The 12,155-nt window shown below is 42.0% G+C and overlaps 1 protein-coding gene across 1 annotated transcript; it reads right to left on the bottom strand.

Annotated features, from left to right (window-relative positions):
• Window positions 1–331: 331 nt before the first annotated feature.
• adamts1 (ADAM metallopeptidase with thrombospondin type 1 motif, 1) lies at window positions 332–10,096 on the bottom strand. The gene is made up of 9 exons (XM_068041247.1): window positions 8,640–10,096; window positions 7,769–8,200; window positions 7,429–7,561; window positions 6,793–6,960; window positions 6,091–6,377; window positions 5,232–5,418; window positions 4,873–5,051; window positions 4,108–4,283; window positions 332–2,810 (listed from the first exon to the last, which is right to left on the bottom strand). Exons 1-9 carry the CDS (start codon window positions 9,165–9,167, stop codon window positions 2,072–2,074), a joined length of 2,829 nt encoding a protein of 942 aa, XP_067897348.1. The 5' UTR covers window positions 9,168–10,096; the 3' UTR covers window positions 332–2,071.
• Window positions 10,097–12,155: the final 2,059 nt, after the last annotated feature.

The following is a 12,155-nucleotide window of genomic DNA, read 5'->3' as shown; positions in this document are numbered from 1 at the left end:
TATTGAATGGCAGAGTAGGCTCTAAGGGCCGAATGGCCTACTCCTGCTCCTATTTCTTATGTAGGCAATCATGGCAGCCATTTTATATTAGTAACATTCCACAAATAGCTATGAGATGAATAATCAATTAATTTGGCTAAAAGAAGAATGGCCGAGACACTGGGAGATTTCCCTATTCCTCATCAAATAGTGCAATGGGATCTTTAATAACAAAACTAATGAAACCAGAAAGCCTACTTCTCACCATTGTTTTCATGAGATTGGAGCACTTTGCAGTCTTCTTTACCACCTCCATTAGATTTACACAGCAAACACAAGAAAGACACAAAGCTTGAGAATTCAAATCACTTTTATTACCTCCTAGTGACACATTATACTGTATAAATAGTCTATTCTCGTTAAATGTTCTTTGTTCCTTTTTTAAAAAAGCGATAACTTAAAGATTATATTATACAAAGCTTTACAAAAATAAATAAGTTTATTTGAAATCTGTACAAAAATGGGAAGTCCTTCACAGAAGGAATTTAAATACTCTTACTTATAAAGTACACCTTGTTGGCCTTGGTGCTAGTTTAATATTTACATTCTTCATCTAACTCTGCGGATTTCAAATCTGTAGCTTTGTATTAATAGCAGCCTGTGTATAGCATAGTTTAAGCTGTTTTATTTTCTTTTTTTTTTAAATAAAATAAATCTTGCCCTTCATCACTGAGGTAGGTGGGGATTGACTTGGTCAGAAGCTGAGGAAGTTATTCAACAATACCTTGAAGCAAGGATATCACAACAAGAAATCCCCCCCTCCTTCCCAAACCAATTTCACCCTTCTTTCCAAAGGCACTAACTCTTATTGGGGGATAGTTTTCCATTATTTTGCTCATGTGACCATTCTTCATTCTTGGTCTCGTCTCACACGTCTCGGCAGGCATCTGACTGTGAGGAACATCACAGCTGAGCCCAGTCCCGTCCTCACACCCATGTAATTTGCAGCACAAATCACTGGATACAATCATGAGTAGAAAATCTGGCTGATTTCCCTATACCCACCCCAGCCTAGGATGTGAGAGCAAATATTGAGCCCTAACAGGTGTCCCAGCTGTGATCAGCTCACTTGATACAGAAATATTTGTTTTTACTTTTTTTAAAGCTCTCATTCCAAGGTTCGTGCCTATCTCTTGGTTTTTCAGTGCTCCAACTAATGCCAGCTATATACCCACGCTGCAAGTACTTGAGCCAGTAGATGGCAATGCCACGGATAAGTCAGCATATGCAAAATAAACTGAACTTGGGCATATGATGATCCTGCAAAACCAAGCAGGAGTCTTGCTCACAGACACAGCGGTTGTCAGGTTTGGGCTATACAGTACCTCTGATCCACATTCCCTGGGAGCTTGAGATTGCAGACACATCCGATTTAAGTGTAAGTGGGGCACAGAATGAGGGGCATAATCAATCAGCGGCAAAGCTGGAATCTTCAGTTTCCAATCTGTGGCGCAGCAATTGACTAATACTTTTATTTTTCTTAGTACCAATAGCAATGGCCAGTGGTGTCATTTGTGAACTAGCAGAATATTCTAGAAATAATCTAAAAAAAGTCCCTTGCAATTTCCAGGGATTACTTCCTCTCAAAGAATAAGAGAATATCTCGTTGTGGAGAGTGAGTCCCCGGTATTCTTTCAGTTGTAACAAAATGTGGTCACATCTAAGCTCGCCTGCGGCACTTATGAATTAGGGTCTTATATGCTTACCAAAGAATGAGAAAAACTCTGATTTCACTGTCAACAGTGAGTGTTTCTGGAATTTAAAAATCCACTTCTAGTTACTAACATGACTACTGACTTGAGAGATGAACCAATGCTAGCATTGAATTCCCCAAATACCCCTGCTTCCCTCCCCCAAACATTATCCACCTACTGGTCTGTTATGACTGAATCAAACATTCATTGTCAAAGGGAAAAATGGGTCAGATGACTATCATGTTTCACATGACAAGTGGATTGGGAAACCCTTACTTTCAGTGCATTTAGGTTGAATAAAAAACATATCTGAATTGTCTTTCATGTATGTTGGTTCCTTAACTACAAGCCCGTATGGTGCAAAGGCCAATCAAATGTTTTGGTTTCTTTGAAATGTTGCAGCTCTCCTGTGGCAGCACCTGGCCATCACGCATGACGCATTTCAAAGACCTTTTCCTAAAGCCCTTCCCGCATGTCTTGGAGCAAGTTGACCATTCTCCCAACAACCACCGTGGGCAGGGGATGTCTGCACACAATCGAAGGTCATCAGGCTTCAGTTCTTCCACGCAATCAGTAGCTGGCCTCCCATAGATGTCCGTACATTTGACTGTCCTGCGCTGCCACCCCAGGCCGCATGACTTGGAGCACTGTCCCCATTCACCAATAACCCACTCAGAGGTCACTGTTTCCTTGATGGCATTGAAAGACTCCTTTTTGGGGTTGAGTTTAGTCGGCTGATGCTGCAAGTTCTTCTTCACAAAGAAAGTAAATTTGATTCTTGGGCGCAGTGAATCTCCCACTGTGAGGACCTCAACAACCAGGGGCTCCTTGAGGGCACCAAAGCTACGAATTCTTTCTAGTGACACTGAGGAGCCAGTGTATCTCAAGATCGCACCTTGATATGAAATGTCCTGTTCTAGCGTAGACAAAGTGTACTCTCCATTGAGGAGGTATGTGCCATCCACTTTCTTCAATGCCAGATAGTTTCCATCATGTCTTGCACCACGGAGACTGCGTTGTTTTATGTCAATGTTGGTTGCCCCAGCTGGAATGGTAATAACCTCTTGGTATCCAGGTCTATAGGAACAGATCGAAAGAAAGATGATCATATTAATCTGTCAGCTTTCAGTTTCAGTGTAATGTCAAGTGAAACATGAGCCATTGTTAGGCAACAATGTTCCCCATCTCTTTTGTGCCTGCCACCACCACCCCAAATGTTCTATCTTTTTCTTTCTTCCTTTCCAGAATGCTAACTCATGCAGGGTATATGATTTCACAGGTGTCAGTCACCTCTAGCACTCTCTTCAAGTGGTCATTTTTCATCTGTGAATGTTGGCAAGCTATTCAATCACAGAAGCATCTCAAAGCTAACTTATGTCATATCCACACACATACATTTTTCAGCAGCCATCACTGAACGGCAGTCAACAGCAAAAACTCTGGGCGGCACAGTGGCGCAGTGGTTAGCACCGCAGCCTCACAGCTCCAGGGACCTGGGTTTGATTCCTGGTACTGCCTGTGTGGAGTTTGCAAGTTCTCCCTGTGTCTGCGTGGGTTTTCTCCGGGTGCTCCGGTTTCCTCCCACAAGCCAAAAGACTTGCAGGTTGATAGGTAAATTGGCCATTATAAATTGTCACTAGTATAGGTAGGTGGTAGGGAAATATAGGAACAGGTGGGGATGTTTGGTAGGAATATGGGATTAGTGTAGGATTAGTATAAATGGGTGGCTGATGTTCGGCACAGACTCGGTGGGCCGAAGGGCCTGTTTCAGTGCTGTATCTCTAATCTAATCTAATCTATTTCACCTTTCCCCAGGCCAGTGAAACCACTGCCACTTTTTCCAGTCAAAATGAGCAATGGTTTCAGAGACTGGACAGGTTTACATAGTGATTCACTTGCTAATCCATTATTTCCCCTGTCTCCTGACACCATGAATTGCTCCAAGTACATAATATTTTGAGATCTAGCAACATCCCCTGAAGTGGGCAGCTGAGGTAGTCTGAATATCAGGCAAGGCCTAGATTTAGCACAAGTCTAGTACTCTACCATCTGATACATTGGATATTCTTAAGGTAGTCCAACCGTAGCACTAGCAGACAATTTCAAAAGGCGTCTTAAATGTTCTCCCACTAGAGTTACTGAACTGTCTCAACAGTTTAATGCTCTGTAGCCAGAATTATTGTGTTATCTGGAATACATTTCTGAAATGACGAAGGACACCAATTCAGCTTGTGTAAGTTTAAAGTGGCATTCAATTGTTTACTAATATCAAGCCAAACAGTTTAAACACTAAGTCTTATGAAGATACTGTAAATTTAACTGGATTTTTACATTTAACCAATTTCATCAGCATAAGCAAGGAGCTTCTACTTACTTTGAACGGTCAAGTGAACCAGCAACCTTCTTGCAAGTCGAGCCTTTGCCTCTGCATACACCACACTTGTCAAACTTCTTGTTGGAACCGATGACTCTATCACACCCGGCTTTGACACACTGTCCTTGAACACAGACAGAAGTGGAGTCTGGGCTACACTGAGTACCATCAGCAACCTGTAAAGAAAAGATTTGTACTTATTACTAATCCTGGGGAAAAAAAGTATCCCAGTAGTAAATAAAAAAAATAAAATCACTGGAGAGAAATGGAGCACTAAACAGAAACTGGTCTGAGGTGATTACTCGCAGCCTATATTAGAATTTGATAAAATATTAATTCTCTTGGGCATGACAATTTTTTTCTTCCTGTTTTTACTAATGCAGTTTGAGAATGTCAATAATACATCAAAGGATTGAAAGTTTTTAAAAAGGATTAAGTGATTAGTAGTTATAGCAGAGGAAAGTAGTCCATGGTTGGGTGTCCTGCCCTCTGCTCATTAGCTGGTAATTTTGTAGCCATTAAAATGAATGAGTAGAATTTGCAGGCTGGCAGGTGTATTTTCCACAAAAGTGGAAAAGCCCTGGCCCATGTGTTAGCAATACTCTTAATTTAAAGATTTCCTGAACTCTTGACTATTGTAATGGTGACAAGACTCACACCCATCCCATCAGAGTTCAAACTACAATCCCAATAGACATCTGCCCCCTTTCCTCAAATCAACTAGGGAGAAGCCCAATGGATTTGTTAAGCAATCAGAAAACACACCTTGGGTTGGAGCACGAAGTAGTAGCCTGTTCCTTTTGCCCGACAAATAAGTTTGCATCGGTCTTTAGGAGAGACACCAGCATATTTCGGGACCCATTCGACTGCGGGCATGCCTCCAAATGCAGTGGACTTTGAGAAGTCATTGTGCATCTCACATTGCTCTTCACGGAATGTTTTGCCTGTAATAGAAACCATCAAACTGAAGATCAAATACTTTGAACTGATTCAAGTAGTACATCAAAGCAAAGCATTTGAAAGAAATATTCAATTTCTCAAATCCTAAATGTCAATATATTTGGAAAAGGAATAAATCCCTCTGCTAAATTGTTGACTACAGTAAATTATTGTACGGAACTCACCGTTGTTATCTGGGCAATCCATAGTGTTGCATGATTTGTACTGCACCCGCTTTCCTTCACAGTACTTCCCACCATTCTTTGGGACTGGCCTGTCGCAGTGTCGGAAAGAGTACTGTACTCCTCCACCACATGTCCTTGAACACTCACCCCAGGATCCCCATGGGCCCCAGCTCCCATGCACCGGAGTCTGTAAAAATTGGATAAGTAATTTAGAGAAAAAATAATCGATAACAACACGGTTAAATATACAATGGTTCTCTCCGTTGCAGTCACTGCAATTATGTTTCTCACATTATTTATTCCCCCTTCTTACTCTGTCCTCTCCTCTTGTCTTAAGGGACATAATTTTGGAATGCTGTTCCAAAGGGACCATCAACGCTCTGAGAACTTATTATAGCAGGCATGACCTCATTTCCCTTAAGATGAGAATATTAGAGAGCTCAAATGCTGAACAAGCGACAGCAAGAATGTTTGATGGAAAACTTTCAGCCATTACCATCCAGACCATATTTAATCCCATGTCTTAAGTCACAGAATTGTTACTGTGCAGAAGGAGGCCATTTGGCACATCATCTCCGCACCGGCTCTCTGAAAGAGCAATTCCCTCAGTTCCATTCCCTTGCCTTCTCCCCATAATCCTGCACATTCTTCCTTTTCATATAACTGTCTAATTCCCTTTTGAAAATGTGAAAGGGCTGTCTGCTAACCCCCTGTGCCACCTAGTTGTCCCTTCACTGTAGGACATTTTAACATGCAACATCACAAAAGACAGACACTAATTAATTGAGAGTAAATGAAGCAATCAAGAACAAGTATGCAACTTAGTAACCAAAACAAAATATGTCTATGCAATACTTACATTATAATCCTTCATGCGTGTCTGGTTAACACACTTTCCCTCCATGCACCATTTTCCTTCCCCGCACCTGGTACCATCAGCCCAGGGGAAGTGCTTGGTTTGGCAGATAAGCATCCCACCAGATATTCCAGTGCACCACAGTAATGAGCAGGTGTTGCCTGCATCAGGACAAAGCCTTGACTCTTCCCCAAAGGTGAACTGGCACTGGCGATCTGCACTGTAGGTGCTCCCTGGCAGTTCACCGGGAAGCTGTAGTGGCTTCTGGGGCTTGTCTAACAGACACTCTCCTGAAAACACAGATGCAAACTGATTGTTAGCTTGTGAAAACAGCACAATATAAGAACTTATTTGTTCATTGGAATACTTAAAAAAAAAGGATGTTCACAATAAAATGGGAAAAACTGCCAATATTAGATTTAAATTGAGGAAAAAATATTTATTTATATAATTATAGATACTATTGGGTCTATTGGTCAAGAAAAAGAAAAAAATCCTGCTAATAATGGTTAAAGTGCACTACAATTTGTACCTTGTCCATTATTAAAAATAGAGACTGCCTTTTCATTCAAAATGAAATTTTATTAATATATTGTCTGTAATAGTTGGCATGTACTTAATCAAATCAGTTGCCAAGCTTGTATATTCCAAAAAAAAGTTTCGCCGAAACATAAACTTTATTTGGAGTAGGGGTGTGGTTCTTACCATGCCCATTATCCAGGAAGGAAGTGATCATGTAAGCACTGCAGGCAGACCAAGGCTGGTTCCTATCCAAGTTGGAGAGTGTTGATGCCATCATGTGGGAATTCCCAGATAGACCAACAGTATGAAGACACTGCCGTGCGTCATCGTGGGGCATGTTGAACACGTGGCCTAGAAGGAGGAAAAACAATTCACTCAGGTCTCAGATGATGCAAACACTTGATGTTACACATGTACCGATGCCAGATTATTCCACATTCCAGTACCATGTGCGCCCAACACACCTGTCCTAACGTCAGATGTACCTCAGACAATACTGTACACATGCTCCCCATCTCTGATGTACTGTAGAATATGTTTAGTCGTGAACTAATATGTCCACATTTCTCCCAGATCAATAAATCAAATTTTTGCTGTTAGCAACTTACTGCTACTCAGTTAATATTTAACACAACTGGTTGATTAAAAAGATACTTGAATGGGTCTTTCACCACTCTCCCCAGAAAGTACAGGTAATGACCTAAGCAGGAATTACAAAATAACACGAACTGCAGCAGGAACTCCATCCTGAATGTGAATGTCAATGTAAATTGCAAAATAACTACTATAAACATTTACCATGGGGGATGGGGCACTTACCCAACTCATGAGCTGCAGTGAAAGAGGCTTGTAGACCATCATCCTCAATGACCGAGCAGCTTCGGCTGGGATCACAAATCGTCCCAACATCAGCCATCCCAAGGGTATCACAAGTCTGAGCTCCACACAGATCCTTAATAAGAATAAACAAGAGCGGCATTTAGCAAAACCATAGGGAAAAAAAGGTTAACTATAAATGCTGGCATCCTCCTTTACCAAGAGCTTCTAAAAAAAATTTGAGAGATTTCAAAAGATGCTTTGTGAAAGGCCCTCTATGTGCACATTAATCAGATTGGACATGCATACTAATGGATTAGTTTGGACAGGAGCCTTGGCTTACCGTTCGAGTGAAGAGTATGGCAGTGTCGTAGTGCTCTGGATTACGGTCACTCACTGGGTTGTGCTGCCTCTGCCAAGTACAGAAGTTCCTCAAGGTCAGGGCAGCATTAGAAGACACATCGGGTCCCTTCTCCTTCTCATAGACAACCAGGATTTTCACCACCACCAAGCTGACAGAGTTTTTGATACTTGGGTGTTTATACAATCTGGCAGCCACTGACATTAAGGTCAGGAGATAGTGCTTGAGCCCGCTGCCATGGAACTCTGCCATGGACTGGTCTGCTACCAGCAAGGTCTCCACGTAGCGAGGGGAAGAGACAAACCTCTTGGCTCTTCGGTGCCCAGAGGCTTCTGATGGAGTGGACTCTCCTTCTGATCCAGACTGCTGGGTTTGCATGCTCTCAGTTGTCTGGGATATATCCTGGTCACTCACCTAGACAAACATTAAAAAAAAAAGTGAAATTTAGTTTCAATCAGTTAGACCACGTTTCCATTTCTAGCACGGAAGGCAGTCCTACAACAGGAGTCGCCAGCCCATCAGACCCCCTTGCAGTCAGACTTCTGTACAGTGAGCTCTGCTCAGCTGCTGGCTTTCAGTGTGTCTGACATCTGCAGCCTGAAGGAATTCAGGACTAAAAAATATAATCTTTTTAGCAGATCCAGTACCTCTCACTGCAGCCCAGGCATTTGGTTTTACATTTTAAAAAATACAACTAAAAAAAAAGAGTATTTAAAAAAATGAAAATGAATTGACTTCAATGTAGAAAAAGAGTGACATTTGAAGGAAGTTAACAAGGGCACAGGAACTGGAGATGACCTCTAAGGAGAAGCTTAAACAGAAAATAAGTGAATGAACCTGGGGAAGCGCTTACCCCGCACTTGGTCCCGCCAGAGCTCGCTGAGGATCTCAGTCTTGTCCTCCGGATCAAGTGAGGCTGAGTGTCCCCTGTCCCCGTCACGTTGCTGGGCTGAATATGATACTCGGCTCCTCCGATCACGAAAGCGCCCTGGATCCCATGGCAGAGGCTGACAGCCGCTAATGTGCCGGGCAGGGAGTTGACGGTGCCGGCGAAGAAGCAGTGGCGCAGGTCGGGCTCCGCCTCCTTATCCTGGGCTTTGCTGGACTCGGGTCTTCCCAGACGTTGCAAAGTGACAGCCGGGGCCAGGAAGCTCTGATCGGGCTCAAGCTCCAGGATGAACCGCTGCCCGAACGCCTGAAGCTGGTAGAAAATCTTCGGCCCCATCTCCCGGAAAGTACCGGCTCCTTCCTTCATCTCCTCCAACTTCTCATCCAGCCGCACCGGGTAGACCAGACTCTCCTCGGGCTGACCGCCTAGAGCCTGCCCGGGGAAGAGGACGGCAAAAAGCGGCAGCAAAACCATCCTGACCGCTGCATTCATCTTCAGCTGCAATCGCCGAGAAATCCGGACAACTTTGATGGTGCAGGAGCTCCAGTCGATGGCAAAACTTCCGGACACTCTTGAATTTAATGCATTAAAAAGTAACAACTTCTAATGCAACTTTTTTCTCTCTCTCTCCAGATATTGGGCATGAAATAAATATTTGAAAAAGTCAGTCGGAGGGATTACAGTTCCAATCTCTGCTTTGCCTCTTTTTGCAGCAGAACTTTCTACCCTCCCTTGTGGAGTTGCAGCTGAATTATTTTGTCTTGCCAAAGTGCTGCTTTCTTTCTCTTTCTCTCTTTGCTCCCCTTGCTAGGGTTGTGCTGTACTCCGCATTCCTCCCGCTCCTTTTATACACCCCGCCAGCTCTCCTCACTCGCCGGCAGCCCCTCACCCTGGCCCCTTCCTTTCCCTCATCAAAGACTCTGCAGCCTATCCCAGCTCGGTGCGTAAGTGAGAGTTGGAGCTGGCCAGCTGGCCCCAAGCCCGGTGCGTTTACCAGGCCAGGAACAGGGCTCCCGATTCCCCCTGGGGCTTTGGGGTGGGGGAAAGTTTACTGAACAAGCAATTCTCAATTTTCTTCTGCACCTTTTTTCTTCCAGATAGCCCTGATGCCTCTTATGTAACCCGTTCTGCGGAACACAAACGATCACATTCGCAGTAAATCTCTCATTTCCTACAGTTTCCTCATTCATTGAAACTTTGCATCCAATTTAATGGCAATCCGATCCTCCCGCAGTGAAATTCTGCCCACACTCAACCGGAATACCGGGGAGCTCTCTTTGTCTATTTATACAGGTTTATATAGATTTCAGTTTCTCTTTAATTCAGAGTCCGAAAAAAAGCTACCATTAAATTCAAATTTTATCGAAATTATCCCATTTCAAACATTTTTCTCTCTTTCCCCTCCAACCGAACCGAACCCGACTGGGCATTAACAGTTTAAAAAAATTTTTAAACTGAAAATAAAAAAGAAAGCACTTCAAAAACTTTTTTTAAAAAAAAAGCCAGTTTCGTTCTGAGCTTTTGGGTGGATCCCAAAAGCGTTCAGTTTTTTTAAGGTAGACTCGACCGATAAAACAGGCAAAACACCCCAAATAGTTATTTAGAAAGTTAACATAACACATTTGAGTTTCTCGTTTAAAAACAAAACTAAATGAAGACTTGTTTGGAGAACATAGTAAAACCCAACTTATTAGTCCCAATATTATGAAACCCCTACAAGCGGTCTCTCAAATAAACCGAAAAGGTTCCCTTAAGCAGATATTATCCCTTTATTTTTCTATTTCGTAACTTTAAGAAAATAATATTTCTAAACACAGACGCCACTGCTCAATTTTACATGGCTAGAGCGATATTCACTGTGAAACCAGCGGCTCCTTTTCTCTCCACCTTAAAAAGGGTTCGAGCCGGCGACGCCCGAATCAATCTAGCAATGCATTGCTGAATTAAAAACAAAAGCAATTAAATATCCGAACGAAACGAAACGAAACCATCGTTAAATAGACAAACTTTGTTTTTTTAAAAGACTAATTCTATGGAAACCTCCCTTAATTCCTAAAATACGATTTTGACAAGTTGATTAACCCTTTGTAATTAAAAAAAAACCATTAAATGAAAAGGGGATTTTGTTAAGAATCCTATTACTAATGCCCACCCAGTTTACTGGCTGCATAAGATAGGTTATCTTGGCTGGGTTCCAACTCGGTACCACTTTGAGTCTGAACTTTACCAGGTACCGTATTTACTAACAAGTGTATGCTTCATTTGATTCTCGGAATTGATGTCAGTCTCTTCCAGACACTTGCGATTTTAGCGTGCATTTCACAATTTTGTGTTATTTCATCGGCTTCGACCTGCTGGCCTGAACAGCTTATTTCTGTGCTGTTTTATTAACTGTCCAGTCTAACCTAATGACTCTGCCCTGATCTTGCCCACATCTGAGCCTTTACATCACTAGCACTTTCAGTTACAACTGACAGGTTGACATGAAACAAATCACGGTTTGCTCCGTTTTGGATTAGCGATCCCTCCCACCCGGGTTTCGGCACTACAACTTAAGTTAATTTTTTTTTTCCATTTTAAGTGCTGGATGTCAAATAATCCACCATATTACAGTGTTAATCAAGCAGTTGCAGTGACAAAGATAGGTAAAATATTGAAAATTGAAAAAAATCCAAATATACAAGTTTAAAATTCTTCCAAGTTAACCTTTTCGCTCATTCAAATCGTACTCCTATGTGGATATTACATGGGAAAAGACAGTAGGGAACATTTGAATGTTATTTCCCCCAGTACTCAAGTGTTAAATGTAAATGTGAAGGCAACTCGCAATGGAACAAAACCAACAACAGATGGCGACTCTTAACCACACATTTATCCACACTCCGACTTTATTACTTAACTCTCATCAACCTGTCATTTCTTTTAGCCAACCTGTGGTGTTTAGATGGCGTGCAACAGAGCAGTTATAGATTAGTAAACAAAAACCTTTGATGATTCCAGTGTAAGCAAACAGGTTAGATCTGACAGCTACTTTCATCTATCATTTGAAAGCCAGAGTTCTCACTTAGTTCCTATATTTACTTAATATAGAGATGTGAACTGAGTCTGAAATGGGCAGAACCTTGAAGATGCTTAATTTACAGTCTTCAGAGCATTTCGCCATTTTTCTTCTAGGTGCTTACAATGAATGATTGTATTTTGCTTAACTATTCAGCATTTTGTTTGTCGAAGATTGCTTGGGATCTATATTTTTTGTTAATTCCCAATCTTATTCAAAGATAGCAGGATGAGCTGATGTGACAAAAGGGGAAAACTGTTAACAGTGATGCAATAGATGACGCTGTTCTGTGACTGGGGTGAGGCAGAGTAGAAGCAACTTCATACAGTCTACAAATTGGCCTTGAAATTGTTCCATTAATGGCCAGAACTGGTATCCATCACCTTGACAAGCTCAACATTTAACTCAAAGAAAGCTTTACC

The sequence above is a fragment of the Heterodontus francisci genome, chromosome 10 (assembly GCF_036365525.1).
Source record: "Heterodontus francisci isolate sHetFra1 chromosome 10, sHetFra1.hap1, whole genome shotgun sequence".
In the NCBI taxonomy this organism is placed as follows: Eukaryota; Metazoa; Chordata; class Chondrichthyes; order Heterodontiformes; family Heterodontidae; genus Heterodontus; species Heterodontus francisci.
The sequence above is the reverse complement of the archived record's forward strand: the minus strand, read 5'-3'. Positions and strand labels throughout refer to the sequence as shown.

Excerpts from the sequence above, each read along its gene's own strand:
- adamts1 (XM_068041247.1), bottom strand. The coding sequence starts at position 9,167 with ATGAATGCAGCGGTCAGGATGGTTTTGCTGCCGCTTTTTGCCGTCCTC. Across the intron at positions 6,961-7,428 it reads CACTGCAGCTCATGAGTTGG|GCCACGTGTTCAACATGCCC; the intron begins GTAAGTGCCCCA and ends TCCTCCTTCTAG. Across the intron at positions 5,419-6,090 it reads CACGCATGAAGGATTATAAT|ACTCCGGTGCATGGGAGCTG; the intron begins GTAAGTATTGCA and ends CAATTTTTACAG.